The following is a 17,027-nucleotide window of genomic DNA, read 5'->3' as shown; positions in this document are numbered from 1 at the left end:
TTCGCCAATCCTCATGCATCTCTCTATGATCCATACATACATTGAATATCCCTACCAACCAATCAACAGTACAGTCACCTCCTTTCCTAAGAAATTCAACTTCAGTGCCCTCCACTCAAGCATCCTTGCCACATATCATCCTCCGAAAGGCTTTCACCACCTCTTCTTTCTTCACCAAACCACTCTCCATGACTCTCATCCTCAGCATACCACCACTATCGGAACGCCCTACATCTACTACCCCCTCCATCTTCTCCTCACTTCATCATTGCCCGTTAACACTTCCTCATTTGCTTCCTTCGTCGATGTTCCCATTTGTTTTCTTGCTTTTCCACACTATTAACCTCCTTCCAGAACATCTTATTTTCTCTAAAGTTTACTGATACTTGCTTACCTCAAATCTCATTTTCCCTCTTTTTCAACCCCTGCACCTTCCTCTTTACCTCCTGTCGCTTTTTCTTATACATCTTCCAGTCATTTGCACTTATTTCCTGTAAGTGCCGCCCAAACGCCTCTCTTTTCTCTCTCACTAGCAACTTTTCTCCTCCATCCCACCATTCACTACCCTTCTTAATCTACCCTTCTCCTACCTTATGCATAACACACGCATTCCTCGCGCATACCAGCACTCTTTCCCTAAATACTTACCATTTCTCATTCACTCCCCTAGCTGCACTTACTCTCACCTTTTACCATTCTGCGCTAATTTTCTCCTGATGTTTTTTCACACAAATCTCTAATAAATATATATATATATATATATATATATATATATATATATATATATATATATATATATATATATATATATAGATAGATAGATAGATAGATAGATAGATAAATAGATAGATAGATAGATAGATAGATAGATAGATAGATAAATGTTAGAATAAATGTGGATATGCATGTATACGTTATTCTATGGAATACAGGTTTCAGATCAGCGTTTATGATAATGACAAACAGAAGTTGAGGAAAAGAAAAGTTTGCTTAACGTATAATGTTTAATGTGCTACCAAGCTACGTTGAAGATGGTCTATGTAACATTAGAACACTACATTCAATCTTAGGTTAGACACTACATGTAAAAATAGATATATGTATATAGATATAGAGGCAAAGCTTTGACGGTAGTAAATGGTAGCTTAAGCAGGCCTGGAGGCCGTGGCTGGGTGGGCTCTACCCAGCCACGGAACCCGAGGACATAGGTTCGAGTCAGGGTGCAGAGCGTGGAGCATGACAGATTATGAGTTGTTTGGTGTAACGTTGGGGAGATTAGCCAATCCTAGTGGGGTGAGGAGAGGAGCAGGCTGTTGGGAATGTGACTGGGAGGTAAATAACATGAAGAAAATGAGAGTTATGACTATGCGTGGGCTGGAGGGACAGACGGAGAGTGACAAACTGAAGCCAGAATGTGAGGTTGAGGGACTAGTTGATAGGAAGGTAGGAGTACTGTTTCTCTGAGAAATTGAATGGTAAAAAAAGAAAGATGAGCTGGGTTGACGGTCACGTGTATCATGCAGCCACAAGCGGACACACTTCATCATAATGATACATCGTCGTAATGTCCTCCATAGTGAGAGAAGTTGAACTTGTACAGCTGACTCTGTCATGGTCTGCAGCTGACCATGTCACGGTCTACAGTTGACCCGTATCACAGTCTACAGCTGACCCCTGTCACGGTCTACAGCTGACCCCTGTCACGGTCTACAGCTGACCCCTGTCACGGTCTACAGCTGACCCCTGTCACGGTCTATAGCTGACCCCTGTCACGGTCTACAGCTGACCCCTGTCACGGTCTATAGCTGACCCTTGGTACAGTGTTGGGAGGCTGTTATTTTAGCCGTAGTGAAAGAGCAGTGACTGATGATGATAACATAGACAGCCACTGTATATGGCCACTGTAGATGGCCACTGTAGACGGCTACTGTAGACGAACATTGTAGAAAAGCACCGCAGTGTCGATGTTGTCAGTGTCGATGTTGTCAGTGGTGTTAAACTATGATATGGTGGCGGCCAGAGGATGGGTGACGTCTGGGAGTGTGAGCCGCTCCTTGACAACACGTGTAGATGGGTGGAGACCGAGGCACTGCAGGAAGGTGTGTGTGTGTGTGTGTGTGTGTGTGTGTGTGTGTGTGTGTGTGTGTGTGTGTTTGTGACTATAAAGTTCAGCTGGGGTTTGTCAGCTGGTTTTGATAAAGGAGTTTGAGGAAGTGAAAAAATGAAAATGATTAATGTTTTTCTGAAATCTTTAGATTTTGTGTATAATCCAGATTGATTGTGGTATGGAAAGAGGGGGAGTTCTTTGTTGTTTGTAGATGATGGGTATCATATTATACTGGAGGGAAGATGGTGCTGGCATGACGGGAAACTGAGAGGGTTGCTGGGAAAGTGGTCATTTTGGTTCATGAAGGAAAAGAAGAAAGCTGACATGATGCAATAATAAGTGATCCTGAAGTGCTCTTGTTGGGTTGATTCTATTGTTATGGTAAAGTAAGTACTTTTGGGGTGCTGGTAAGGAAGCCTGGTCGTCCTGAAGCATTGGTAATGGAGCTCCACCTGCTGGACTGAAGCTGAGAGGAAACTCTGCAACGTTTCTGACATTGTTAACATAACTTAGATATGATCAGATGAGCGAATACTCTTGCAATATTAAGGTTCTATAACAAATGTGCCATCACTCTTACCCCAGAAAGTTACGTCTTTTTCAACAGTCAGCATCTGACTTCATATTACAGAATGTCATTAAGTTTCTTATTTGAAAACTATCCTAATATCCACAAGTGTACACAAGAGGTGGGATTAGTTCATGAGGCGCTGACGCACGTTTGATAGCAGAACTCGTCGCCAGTAGAGATGTTTGCTGACGCAGAATGTAAGAAGACAGCTTCACTTAGGCAAAACTTATTTTATGGCATCAAGTAAAGAAATCGAGTGAGAAATAGCTATTTTTTCTTTTTCCCACAAAAAACAAAACTTTCGATGTTTAGGATTAGCACACGTCATACCTGACTCAGTCAAAGGCTCTCCTTCCGCAGTGGATCCATACATGCACCAGTGACAAGTGCTGGAGGCTCTTCATAAGTCATGAGACCACAACTATATCAATCAGTCTTTAAAACTGTCACGTCTCAGGAAGCAGCTGTTCGCACGTTAGGGTAGTTCAGCGCGGCGCTGATTAGCTCGTTAGCGTTTTCATCCAGTTACGGTTGTTTGTCTCAGACGTGGCTAACCAGCCTGCCTTCAACTGACCAGCTGAACCCGGTCAAGTTTGGTCTGAATCATTCAGTTAAGATGTAAAGAATGGCAGAAGGGAACCAGTTCCACCACTTCTTGACGTGCAGATAGCCACTCTCTTCAGGCGTCAGAGGGTTTGTGAAAGGAGACCAGCAGTAGACAACATCAGTGAGACATCACACACCAGTACACACCATGTGAACATATACATGTACTCTTACCGTCAGGGAACACAGTCTTGACTTATGATTGAAAGTTCATGTAAATAACATCAGAAAATTATTACAATTCATGAAGTCAGAAGGACCTTGTCCTGTGTGTGTGTGTGTGTGTGTGTGTGTGTGTGTGTGCGTGTGTGTTTGTGTGTGTGTGTGAACATGATATTGCAAGTCTTACACATGACGTCAAGCTATGCAACAGCATTAAGGATCATTCTATAGCAAACAAGAAATCTTGGAAAAATATTGCGTGGACCAACAATATTTACAAGTATAATGGTAGCACCAGAAAAATTAGTGTGCCTTGGAAAGGAAAACAAAGAGTGTCTGGTGAGGATATGATTCTCTCCATCACATTAATCCAAAGTATGAGGGTAGTCTGTGCAGGACAACTCTCTGACCAAAGTTACTTTAAGAAGATATATATCCCACAACACACGTGAAATATATTGATATTTCTGAACAAGAGAAAACGTCGTGGCAAAGCTGTATATGCGCTCCAGTAATTTCCTGTTTTACCTTTTCACTTTAGTGTTGGAGAACTGTTAGTGTTGGAGAACTGTTAGTGTTGGAGAACTGTTAGTCTTCCAAGATATAGGGAATCAGGAGACACTATCTCAGGTCTTGTTAGGTCATGTAATATCCTGGCCCCCTTCACATCCCCTGTTGGGATCAAAACGCCACAAGGCACTCTTCATCTCGACTGTCCAACGTTCCAGTGTTCGATATTTTCTCGTTCACTAAGACGAAACTGTATATTCTTCTGGCGAGTACCTGGTCACCTACAACCAGGTTCTTGTACTGAAAAGAATAAGGGGACGAGGTGCCGACAGTCCAAGTACTACTGGTGGGTAACTGGTCATGAGTGTAGGAGCTGCAACTCTTCTAACCGATGTTTGAGTCAGAAATCTCGGTTAACGTCACCCAGTCACAGACAGATGTTAGGTGTTACTGGTCACATGACAGCCGTAGGAGCTGCACACATGACCTAGGCGAGAGTCTCTGATGGTTTCCCTGGCCTGAACCCTGAGGATTCTAGGGAGACCTCTGAGATATCCTCACCTGGAAGCCCCGCTGAGGCTTCTTCCTTGGCCTCCCGCGTGACCTCCGTCGATAATTCCGACGTCATGTCTGTGGAGACTCTGACTTAGCTTACATCAGAACCTCTAGCGTGACCGAGAACCCGTTGCCCGGTGCCGCTGGTGGATCATGGTGGCCGATGTTGGATCCTTTATGGCTATGAGAGGAGCTGCTGCAGCTGGAGGGGACGCGATGTCCTGAGCCGCGGCCGCCTTCGTTGTGCCTGTTGATTGTCACTTCCTCCTGACTCGCCCTCCAGCTCACACCTGCAACAATGAGAACATGAGTCGTCCAGCAAAGATCTGGAAAGATCACAGGTGTGTGGTGTATCACAGAATCGGCAAACTACAAGTACTGAAGGCCCAGATATGTCCAAAGGCGTCATGTATTGATGATCTATCCTAAATTACTTCAAGTTAAAACAAAAGTTTCAGTGCCCGTCTAGCAACAAGTGTTTCAGTGCCCGTCTAGCAACGAATTTACATTGAAGTGTTTAGTCTACGGCGATAAATTCTTCAACCTTATGTCGTCTCAAAACAAAAAAAGTGCATCTTTGTTTTGCTTGGTGGATAGGACCTAAGATACAATAGATTAAAGTGTTGCAGTATTCTGTATGATATCAACAACTATGATAAATCAGTAGAAATATTGTGTATTGAAGATATCAAGAACTGAATCATGAAGTACTAAAATTATTTGGTAAAGTAAATGAGAATAGTAAATAAAAAATTTATTTTGTTCTGTAGTAAATATGCCAATAATTGGTAAAATGAGTTATTATTGTTAAAGAATAAATCATATTAGATAGTAAAGCAACGAAAAAATGTACATAAACATTGGGATGAAATATCATGAAGTATAAAAGGGCCAAGTATAGACATACAGTTGAAAGAAAAACAGACATAATACAAACACCGACCAGGGAAAGACATGTATGAGAGCGAGGACCAAGATCACCCAAGAGAAGACCAGCACGAACTGGAGATGCTCCTCAAAAGATGATACTCCCGAGGTGCACGTTACCCAAGTCCCGAGGTGCACGTTACCCAAGTCCCGAGGTGCACGTTACCCAAGTCCCGAGGTGCACGTTACCCAAGTCCCGAGGTGCACGTTACCCAAGTCCCGAGGTGCACGTTACCCAAGTCCCGAGGTGCACGTTACACAAGAGGAGCGTTGCTCTTGAAACTCCACATGACAGTGACTAAGAGTGAAAACATTTTAAGGTTTATTGTGAGCAGTGGCTGGCAGTTTACTCAGACTTGAATATCAGGTACGAGACCTTACTTGTTATCCCCTCGACCTTTTCCTCTCCTTGACATGATAACATTAATAATCAATATATAATGCTCGTAATTAGTAGTTAATATATAATGTTCGTAGTTTATAATCAATATATTACGTTCGTAGTTTATAATCTATATATAATGTTCGTAGTTTATGATTAATATATAATGCTCGTAGTTTATGATCAACATATAATGCTCGTAGTTTATAATCAATATATAATGCTCGTAGTTTATGATCTATATATAATGCTCGTAGTTTATAATCAATATATAATGCTCGTAGTTTATGATCTATATATAATGCTCGTAGTTTATAATCAATATATAATGCTCGTAGTTTATGATCTATATATAATGCTCGTAGTTTATAATCAATATATAATGCTCGTAGTTTATAATCAATATATAATGCTCGTAGTTTATAATCAATATATAATGCTCGTAGTTTATAATCAATATATAATGCTCGTAGTTTATAATCAATATATAATGCTCGTAGTTTATAATCAATATATAATGCTCGTAGTTTATAATCAATATATAATGCTCGTAGTTTATAATCAATATATAATGCTCGTATTTTATAATCAATATATAATGCTCGTAGTTTATAATCAATATATAATGCTCTTAGTTTATAGATTAATCATGAATTGCATGGAACAGGCAGACGCCTTTGATGACGTGTTTGAGTCGAAATGATATAAGCCTTTTTGTTGATGAGTCACTGTGGAAAGAGGAAGGCAAGCATATCATATGTGTGTTCCTCACTCTGAACAAAGGAGGAAATAAAGATAGGAAAAACACGCACACGGTTGCTCATCATCATCATCATCATCACCATCATCATCATCACCATCATCATCACCATCATCATCATCATCATCACCATCATCATCATCATCATCATCATCATCATCATCATCACCATCATCACCATCATCATCATCATCATCATCATCACCATCATCATCATCATCATCATCACCATCATCATCATCATCATCATCATCATCACCATCATCATCATCATCATCATCATCATCACCATCATCATCATCATCATCATCATCATCATCATCATCATCATCATCATCATCATCATCATCATCATCATCATCATCATCATCATCATCATCACCATCATCATCATCATCATCATCATCACCATCATCATCATCATCATCATCATCACCATCATCATCATCATCACCATCATCACATCATCATCATCATCATCACCATCATCATCATCATCATCATCATCATCATCATCATCATCATCATCATCATCATCACCATCATCATCATCATCATCATCATCACCATCATCATCATCATCACCATCATCACCATCATCATCATCATCACCATCATCACATCATCATCATCATCATCACCATCATCATCATCACCATCATCATCATCATCATCATCATCATCATCATCATCATCACCATCATCATCATCACCATCATCATCATCATCATCATCATCACCATCATCATCATCACCATCATCATCATCATCATCATCATCATCATCATCATCACCATCATCATCATCATCACCATCATCATCATCATCATCATCATCATCACCATCATCATCATCATCATCATCATCATCATCATCACCATCATCATCATCATCACCATCATCATCATCATCATCACCATCATCACCATCATCATCATCATCATCATCATCACCATCATCATCATCATCATCATCATCACCATCATCATCATCATCATCATCATCATCATCATCATCACCATCATCATCATCATCATCATCATCACCATCATCACCATCATCACCATCATCATCACCATCATCACCATCATCATCATCATCATCATCATCACCATCATCATCATCATCACCATCATCATCATCATCATCATCACCATCATCATCATCATCACCATCATCATCATCATCATCATCATCATCATCATCATCACCATCATCATCATCATCATCATCACCATCATCATCATCATCATCACCATCATCATCATCATCATCATCATCATCATCATCATCACCATCATCATCATCATCATCATCACCATCATCATCATCATCATCATCACCATCATCATCATCATCATCATCATCATCATCATCACCATCATCATCATCATCATCATCACCATCATCATCATCATCATCATCACCATCATCATCATCATCATCACCATCATCATCATCATCATCATCATCATCATCATCATCATCATCACCATCATCATCATCATCATCATCATCATCACCATCATCATCATCATCATCAGTACATCTTGGACAATGCACAAAAGTTTGGATCTCAACATATCTGGTTTACTAATGGCTATCGAGAAGGTAGAGTTGACATCACTGTGTCAGCCTCAGAGATTGCTGAAGCTAATTCTGGTTTGGGAAGTAAGGAGTGCCCTTTACCCCGGGTCATGTACTCCAGGGAACAAGTACATGAAACAAATAGAGGGATAAACATAGAACTATAGAATAAAAGTTGTCGAAGAATTGCCTAAGTTTCTGGTGAACATATATGCGTTGATGATTACTGTCACATTACACAGATCATCAGAAACTTAACAGCGTCAGGAACAGATAATGAAGACTCTATTCAATCATTAATCCAATTCTGTATATCTGACATATTCATGTTTTTACATGGAGGACCCTGTAGCCTCAATTTTGCTTTAGCTTTTGAGTAACAGAGCACCACCATTCATGGTTAGACCTAAGCTGTCACAGTTCGTAGTCTTGAAACCAGAGGGCAGCCAGGCTCCATGGTCGGATGACTTGCCCCAGCAGCAGCTTGAATCTTGCAAAGAAACTCTAGTTTATGACTGTACTTAGGCCGTGTTCAACATTTTATTCCTTACAAATACAACGTCGACCATTCAGCTACATGATGAAAAACGGTGACCAGTAGACACAGTGAAAGTGAATACAACAGATAGATTTTGTTTTATGTTCACAACTGAGTCACTGTGCACAAAACCTTCGCTGGGTGAACGTTGCAGTCCTCAAACATACAGAAGAACCGGCCTCAGTCCACACGTAACACAGATGCCAACTGTTGTGTTACTTGAATCATCCTGACACATTATCACAATGAGGCGGACGCACAACACTGAAAACGATTATGTGATTTTCCTTCCTTGTTTCACAGAGAGAGAGAGAGAGAGAGAGAGAGAGAGAGAGAGAGAGAGAGAGAGAGAGAGAGAGAGAGACAGACAGACAGAGCAGCGTGAAGATATCTTTTAACAGACTAATGACAAGGAAACTTATGCATTAAGCCTCTAGTGGTACAACACAACATATATGGCAAACATTTAAACGATTATCAGTGTTGTTGCAGCGCCTCACACATGCTGCTCCTCATGTGGTGCCGTGCGGCGGCCAAGCCAACACAACCTAATGGGTCACGGATCACACTGAGGCACACTTAATGTCTTTGTTCGCTTGACTTCATGATCAACATGGGTCGTGTGCCGGTCACAACGAATGGAAATGTACATGATGGTGAGGAGTGGAGGGATACAGTTACCTCTCATTGCTCACAGTGGGACAGATACTTGGCAGGAATCTTAGTGTATTTCTAAATAACGAGTTAGACATCCTCAAATGACGCGACCCTTCCCCTCATTTCTAGTTTTACCGTTCTCTCACGTCTTCACATCCTGCCCATTAAGCCCATTCGCTCCTTCATTAACCACAATAGCTAGCTTTGCAGTTTTGTCTTACTGTTAGTCTTCCATGCAATTCCGCTGATCAATTTCCAACCAAGTTTTCATCTTTCATCCTCTTGTGTGTGTTGCTCTGTACTTTCATACATGCTCATCATGTACCTTGCATCCATTCTCTTCCTTCGTGCGTGAAAAGCGACTAGAATTGCATTAGCTTACAAAGGAACCTCATCACAGTTCAAACTTGGTCTGATACGTGGTTGATAAAATGAAATCCAAAATTAAGTAATGAAAACGAGACAGAGTGAGATACGTGTTCAGTATGGTTATCATGTGTGATAACAACAGTGAACAACAACAGATCTTCCATAGATAATGAAATAGAACAACCATGTCAATAACAAGAAACTGAACAAAGAACCTGTTAGCAAAGAAATAAAAATATACATTTACATCATTAGAATAATGGATGAAGGGAATAGACTAAATGATGAAATTGTAAATGTTGAAAACATAAAGAAGTTTGAAAAGTTGTATGGAGAGATGGTGTTGTGCGAGTGTAGAACCTTCTCCCTGCGATTTAAGTTGGTAATTACACACACACACACACACACACACATACACACACACACACACACACACACACACATACACACACACACACACACAACAGCAGCAGCAGCAGAGGAAGGCAGATGAGAGTGGGCCAGCGAAGGTCTGCTTACAAAGTGTGAGAGGTTCCGTTCTTGGCTGCCACAAAGGGAAGTTGTCCTGGTGTGTGGGTATCGCCTCATCCTTCAGGCTTGTCTCTGGCTCAGGATTCTCTGCATATTCTGGCTGGTTCATTGTGCATTGCTCACGATTTATGACGTCGGTCTGAGAGTCCAGTATTTTCTTGAGGTTTGTGGCTTCACTGACATTCTAGATGTTTTTGAATCATGAAGACCGATCTCTCTCTCTCTCTCTCTCTCTCTCTCTCTCTCTCTCTCTCTCTCTCTCTCTCTCTCTCTCTCTCTCTCTCTGTTTCTTTTTCTCCATTTTTCTCTTCCCTTTTCAATGTCTGTCTCTTTGTCAAGTTATTTCTTTATCCATTCATTCACTCGTCTACTCGTCATTCGGTCTGAGTGTCTGTACATCCATCACTCTGTCTGTAGGTTGATGTAGCAATGATGCACTAACGTTTCTCACTATAACTCTTCTTTTGGTTCGCTTCATGTTCTTCTGCGTCAGACATTATGGTTACTACACCTACACCAAGACAACTGACTTAAAAAGAGAGGCTGAAGTTTACAAGAGAGGAAGATGACCTGATGGTGACAGTCTTCAAGCTTCCAAATTATTAGGACAACGGTCGACGCTGACCAGTTCCTCATGACATGCCCCACCAGAGTGACCAGTTCCTCATGACATGCCCCACCAGAGTGACCAGTTCCTCATGACATGCCCCACCAGAGTGACCAGTTCCTCATGACATGCACCACCAGAGTGACCAGTTCCTCATGACATGCACCACCAAAGTGACCAGTTCCTCATGACATGCCCCACCAGAGTGACCAGTTCCTCATGACATGCACCACCAGAGTGACCAGTTCCTCATGACATGCCCCACCAGAGTGACCAGTTCCTCATGACATGCACCACCAGAGTGACCAGTTCCTCATGACATGCACCACCAGAGTGACCAGTTCCTCATGACAAGAGGTTGGGCAAGTTATGGCCAATCAGCCCACAGTCCATCCAGCTGTTCACCTGCCGCACCGAGGCTGGTGTGTGTGTGCATACATAAATAGGGGTAAAAACATGGTACACACACACACACACACACACACACACACACACATATATATATATATATATATATATATATATATATTTTTTTTTTTTTTTTTTTTCAAACTATTCGCCATTTCCCGCATTAGCGAGGTAGCATTAAGAACAAAGGACTGGGCCTTTGAGGGAATATCCTCACCTGGCCCCCTTCTCTGTTCCTTCTTTTCGAAAATTAAAAAAAAAAAAACGAGATGGGAGGATTTCCAGCCCCCCGCTCCCTCCCCTTTTAGTCGCCTTCTACGACACGCAGGGAATACGTGGGAAGTATTCTTTCTCCCCTATCCCCAGGGATATGGGGATAGGGGAGAAAGAATACTTCCAACGTATTCCCTGCGTGTCGTAGAAGGCGACTAAAAGGGAAGGGAGCGGGGGGCTGGAAATCCTCCCCTCTCATTTTTTTTTTTTATTTTCTTTAATTTTCCAAAGAAGGAACAGAGAAGGGGGCCAGGTGAGGGTATTCCCTCAAAGGCCCAGTCCTCTGTTCTTAACGTTACCTCGCTATCGTGGGAAATGGCGAATAGTATGAAAAAAAAAAAAAAATATATATATATATATATATATATATATATATATATATATATATATATATATATAGAATAGGGAAAAAACACTTCATTCTTTACTGAAAACTTTCAGAAAGCTGGAATTCCTATTTGGTTCCATATATCTTTCAGATTTATTTCTGAAGTTAATGATTCTTTTTGAGCTGTTGTCAGCTGCAGCAATATTTACTGCTTCATTTGCATACCTAACAGCTGGCTATGGGAACGTATTCACAGGTCAGCTCCAGAACTTCCACAAATCCTGCATAAAAATGTAAGACTTAGAGTAAGTGATGAGGTGGGCGTGCGTGGTGTGCACCTGCTTGATGCCTGTGGTGACGGAGGCTGAGTGTTGGATCGAGTGCTTGGCATGGCTTGTGTGGGATAACCCGCGGGGCCTCACTCGTTGTCTCACGTGCTGTAGTGATGATGGAACAGTTAATGAGACTAAAAACTGTTCCTGAATAACTAAACCTATTTTTCATAACTTTATATTATCATTAAGGTGATCGAAAATTGTTGCACTTCTATTGAACGTTCTTAATGTAGACCAACTGTATGTGAGGGTCACAATGAGTGCACACACCGACTCCCGCTCTCCTCACTCAGTCCCCAGTCACCCCGAGAGGCTAGCTGGGCTGGGGTGTATAAGTATATATATATCCCGCAGATGAGATGGCATTCAGTCGCCCTTGCCAACTCAGTTAGCATAAAGAAATAAACTATGTGGCAGTAAACTTCGTTGCCTGATAGCAGATAATGTGAGAATCATGTAATTATTTTCCTCTTGTTTCTGGCCAGAGGTGGAGAGAAATGGGGCGGGTGTATCGCTCCATTTCCCTCGTCTCATGGATGTCAACCTCTCTCCGTCCTCTCGTCCAGTCTCGCCCATGAATGGCTCATTCTGCCTTTGGCGTCTCCGTACCTCCCCATGATCACTCTGTTCCTCCCCAAACACTGCCCTATCCCCTCGTCTCCCGTCTCGAGTGTGAGTGACATCATCACTTCAGAGCACACAGTCTCCCTCCAGTAAACCATTACCCAAACAGTGAGTGAATGAGATCATGGACGTGAGGAATGGGACGGAGTGAACCCATATGAAGGACGTTGTCTCAAATCTTAGGAATGAACGAAACTGAAGATAGTTAAATGAAATCACACGCCAATCAAGAAAATATCTGATGGATGAATACAGTTTATGAGTGAGAACAAATAATTTGCTGTCAAATATTAGATGTATTAAGAGTGAAAACTGAAGGAAAGAAAAAATGTCTATATGTTTACGAGAAAGTTTAGTTACTGAAAAAAGTACTGAACCCTGAAGGACTTAGGTTCATGAAGGCGGCTCATCGAGTGAAGAAGAAAGTTGTTCATGAAGAGAGATAATAGCGGTCGAGGGCGTGTTCCTCCTGCAGACAAATGGAAGCATAACCACCTGGGAGGAAACCTGACCACCTGGGAGGAAACCTGACCACCTGGGAGGAAACATAACCACCTGTAAGGAAACTGTAGAGGGAAACAAATATTGGATGTGACGGAAAATCTTGAAGTTAAGGAAGGAAGAAGATTGTGTCAATATTACTGATGTTCAGTTTCCTCATACGTGTGGCTGGAGGTCGTCTGCTGGGCTTCATCTGAAGTCTAGCAATATGGAATTCATTTAGTGAGCTTTTGCAAATTAATGAAGTGATATTCTCTCTCTCAGTTTCTGACGGGGCTTCCTCCACTCAGGCCGAGCTGGTAGCCCTCCTTACTGCTCTTCTTGCTAACATCAACACTGCAGGATGCAGGCCGTCCTCCTGTGAGATCCCTATGATTACCTGGTCACGTCGGTATCTCGGGGAACGAGGCAGCAGATGGTCTCACCAAGACCGACTGTAACAAGGCCACACCTGACTACAACGTAGGACACAAGCAGAGAGAAGCTTCGGGAGCAGCTATGCCCCTGGACTCCCCGCCCGGCCTACCTGGTATGATACCCTCCGTCAAAACTCCCTGACCTCTCGTGCGTCTGTGAGAAAGGGTCACGGAAAAGGGATGCGATTGCAGCCCGTATCATCATCGGGTACGACTTTGCTTGGGAGACTGGCATACCCGCCTCCCCGAGCAACGCGTTTGTGCATTATGCAGAAGACCCGACCCAGCCGCACCCTTGTCTACCACCAAGATGTCCCCACACACAACGCTTCCGTGACACCTGCTGGACCCACCGCTCCACAACCCCCTGACGATGATCCTCCTCCCCCCAACTACTGGCAGAATGTTATGTAAACAATATTGATGATGTGTTGAAGGAATGTCCTTCCTTCCGTAGGCTTTAGTAAGCCCCATTATTATATTTCTATATACTCGTGATACTTGCCAGATGCTTTTGGTAGCATTGTACAGGAGAAACTAGTGACAACACTAAGATCCTGGTTCCTCTATCAAGGAATAAACCACTGAAATTGAAACTGAATTGAACAAATAGATTTTGAAGATATAGAACAACACTGCTAATGCCTTAGGGCGAGAAAATTCTCTTCGTGCAACACGATATCGCTTAAGTGTAGAGTAATAGAGAGATGAGAAGCGAATAGTGAAGCAGCAGGAGAGGATAACTACTAAAGCGGTTATGGTTCGGCAGAGCAGTGTACAACACAGAGGAGATTAAGCACACTCATGGCAGCCACACTGATTTAGTTTATGATTCGTGAGGAGGAGTAGCTAAGGTTCTGAAGTTATGATCATTATAGTTATTCATAATGGGATGTGTTAACAAACACGTCATGCTACAGACATAAACATGCACCAAAGTGAGGCTAAGAAGCGGCACCGACCTGGCTAGGTGTCGTCCTTGAAGATGGTCGTGTTTGTCTGGGGCGGATGAGCCACCGTCTGGATACTGTTTGTCTGGTTCGCCTGAAACACCAGGAGTGTCACACTCTCGGGCTGTCTGGTGGGCGAATCCCCGGCTCTTCTCCTGATGGACTCAGGTACCATCAAGCCAATCTTGGCAAAGATAGGCGGCAGGAACTCCAACAGTTCCCGACGCAGGTTGGTGTTGAGCCAGCCGTACAGAACGGGGTTGATGCAGGCCGAGCTCATAGCGATCATATGGCAGGCACCAAAGACTGTGTAGAGGTAAGTCGGGTCTCTAAAGCCCTCGTACTCGAAGTCCGCCAGCAGGTTAACGATATTCCAGGGAAGCCAGCAGACGGCGAAGGCTACAGCAATGGTGGAGAGCAAGATGGTGGTCTTTCTATTTCGTTCTATCTCCTTCTGTGCCCTTCTGGCATCGTACTGCCCCATCAGGTGCTGGCCCAGGTAGCGCTTGATGCGCGCGTGCACCACACTGAGTACCACGATAGGGATGCCGTACTGCGTCAGTAGCAGCGCGAAAATCCACACATTCTTCACCCCCCTTGATGGCCAGTGGACGACGCAGCGTGAGTAGAGCAGGATGTTATGTAGCTTCACCTGTGTCACGATGTAGTAGAAATAGAGGGGAAGTGTGAAGAAGACAGATGATGTCCAGATGGCGCATATAGAAGCCGCCACATGAAATTTACTGCGAGCTGATCTTCCGACTTTAACAATGGTGGCATAGCGGTCAACGGCGATGGCCACTACAGTCGATGTAGACACCATGATATTGGTCCCTTGCAGTACTGGCACGAGCTTACAGATAAGACTACCCATGCCCCAGTTCTTGTACAGGAGCCCAACCAGCGTGATGGGCATGCACACCAGGCACATGCTCAGGTCCGACGCTGTCAAGTTGATGATATACAGATTTCTGGGTGTTCTCATAGTCCTTTTGCGCCATATGACCCATCCAACCATCATGTTGCCCCCTACTCCGAAGATGATGAGACATACGTAGCAGACGATGAAGACGACCTCCGTCGCTTTGTCGAGGTAGCCAGCTTTGGTGGCAGAAATAATTTCGTACGCCTCCTGGATGGAGAAGTTGAAGAGCGAGTGATGCGACGTGTTGGTGCTGTTGGCGACGTTCGAATCCAACAGGAACTTGCCGAATTTTTCCCACGGTAGGAACTGAGCTGTAATATCATCCTGAGGTGGGTAGACTCCACACGCCCCTGGCTCCGTGCACGACACCTCCACGCCGCTGACTTGCTCCAGCACTTCTTCACTCTTCTCCTCCAACACTCCCGGTCCTTCACTAATTGTGCTCGGTTCCTCGAGCATGAGGACCTGAGTGGGGTGAGCGCAGCCAGTACAATACGGCAGCGTCAGTTCTATATGTCATACCCAAGGGCAGCGCAGGTGAAGGAGCCGAGAGGCACCTGGGGCACGTCCGGGCTGGCCGTAGCCTCACACACCGGTCTTGGAGCTACGGAAGAAAGCAACTAGCGAGCTGAGTTATTCACTGGTTGTTAGCTTTCATACACAAAGCTTTTATTGTCGCTGGTCAATCACCTTCCAAGAAATTGCATATTCATTTTCCTACAGATGTCTCGCGGTAAATTGTATACTATCTGAGCTCTGTAAACTGTTTACTGTAGGTGGTATGAAAATCATTCACTGTCCACAATTCGTAATACTTCAAATAAAAGGAAAGAAGTATTTATTTACTTCTAGACTTTGGTCAGTTACATATCAAAGAATCCTCAAAGTGGCTGTCTAGTTCAGGGACAATGACTCACTTTTCCCGGAGTCTGAGCAGCGGCGGGAAAATCTCGTAATATTTGAGGCTTAGATCTCAAGAGCTGGCCACGTTTTGCTGGTGACAAACTCTTGAACAATTATGCATGATTATCTGCTGTCGCTGGCGGATAACTCTTAGATCCGCTCCTCATATTACCAGAAGAAATATCTGGAAAGAAAGAAAGGAGAGTATTACTCATTGTCTGAAATTTCGTCCATTAGTTTGTTGATATCAGTTTGTTGATATCCAAGACTCAAACAGTACCTGTGTCGGATAAGGAGAATATTCCATACAGCAACACATTTGAAAACACTTTAATCAAAAATCTTCAAAATAAACCAAAGTATCTTCCTGTATTCATGGGAAACTTTTCGTAATTGTGTTATGAGAAGTTAAGGGTAATGTAAAGTTCTCGAGAAGTTTCTCGCTCAGTAGAATACGTGGAAAGCATCTTGACCTATACTACTGAGGCAGAAAAA

At 43.0% G+C, this 17,027-nt stretch overlaps 1 protein-coding gene across 1 annotated transcript; it reads right to left on the bottom strand.

Moving 5' to 3' along the window:
• Positions 1-1,027: 1,027 nt before the first annotated feature.
• LOC139760962 (neuropeptide Y receptor type 6-like) lies at positions 1,028-16,709 on the bottom strand. The gene is made up of 2 exons (XM_071684744.1): positions 14,717-16,709; positions 1,028-4,801 (listed from the first exon to the last, which is right to left on the bottom strand). Exon 1 carries the CDS (start codon positions 16,086-16,088, stop codon positions 14,721-14,723), a length of 1,368 nt encoding a protein of 455 aa, XP_071540845.1. The 5' UTR covers positions 16,089-16,709; the 3' UTR covers positions 1,028-4,801; positions 14,717-14,720.
• Positions 16,710-17,027: the final 318 nt, after the last annotated feature.

This window comes from Panulirus ornatus, chromosome 38, assembly GCF_036320965.1.
Source record: "Panulirus ornatus isolate Po-2019 chromosome 38, ASM3632096v1, whole genome shotgun sequence".
Classification (NCBI taxonomy): Eukaryota; Metazoa; Arthropoda; class Malacostraca; order Decapoda; family Palinuridae; genus Panulirus; species Panulirus ornatus.
This window is presented reverse-complemented; position numbering and strand designations above follow the sequence as displayed.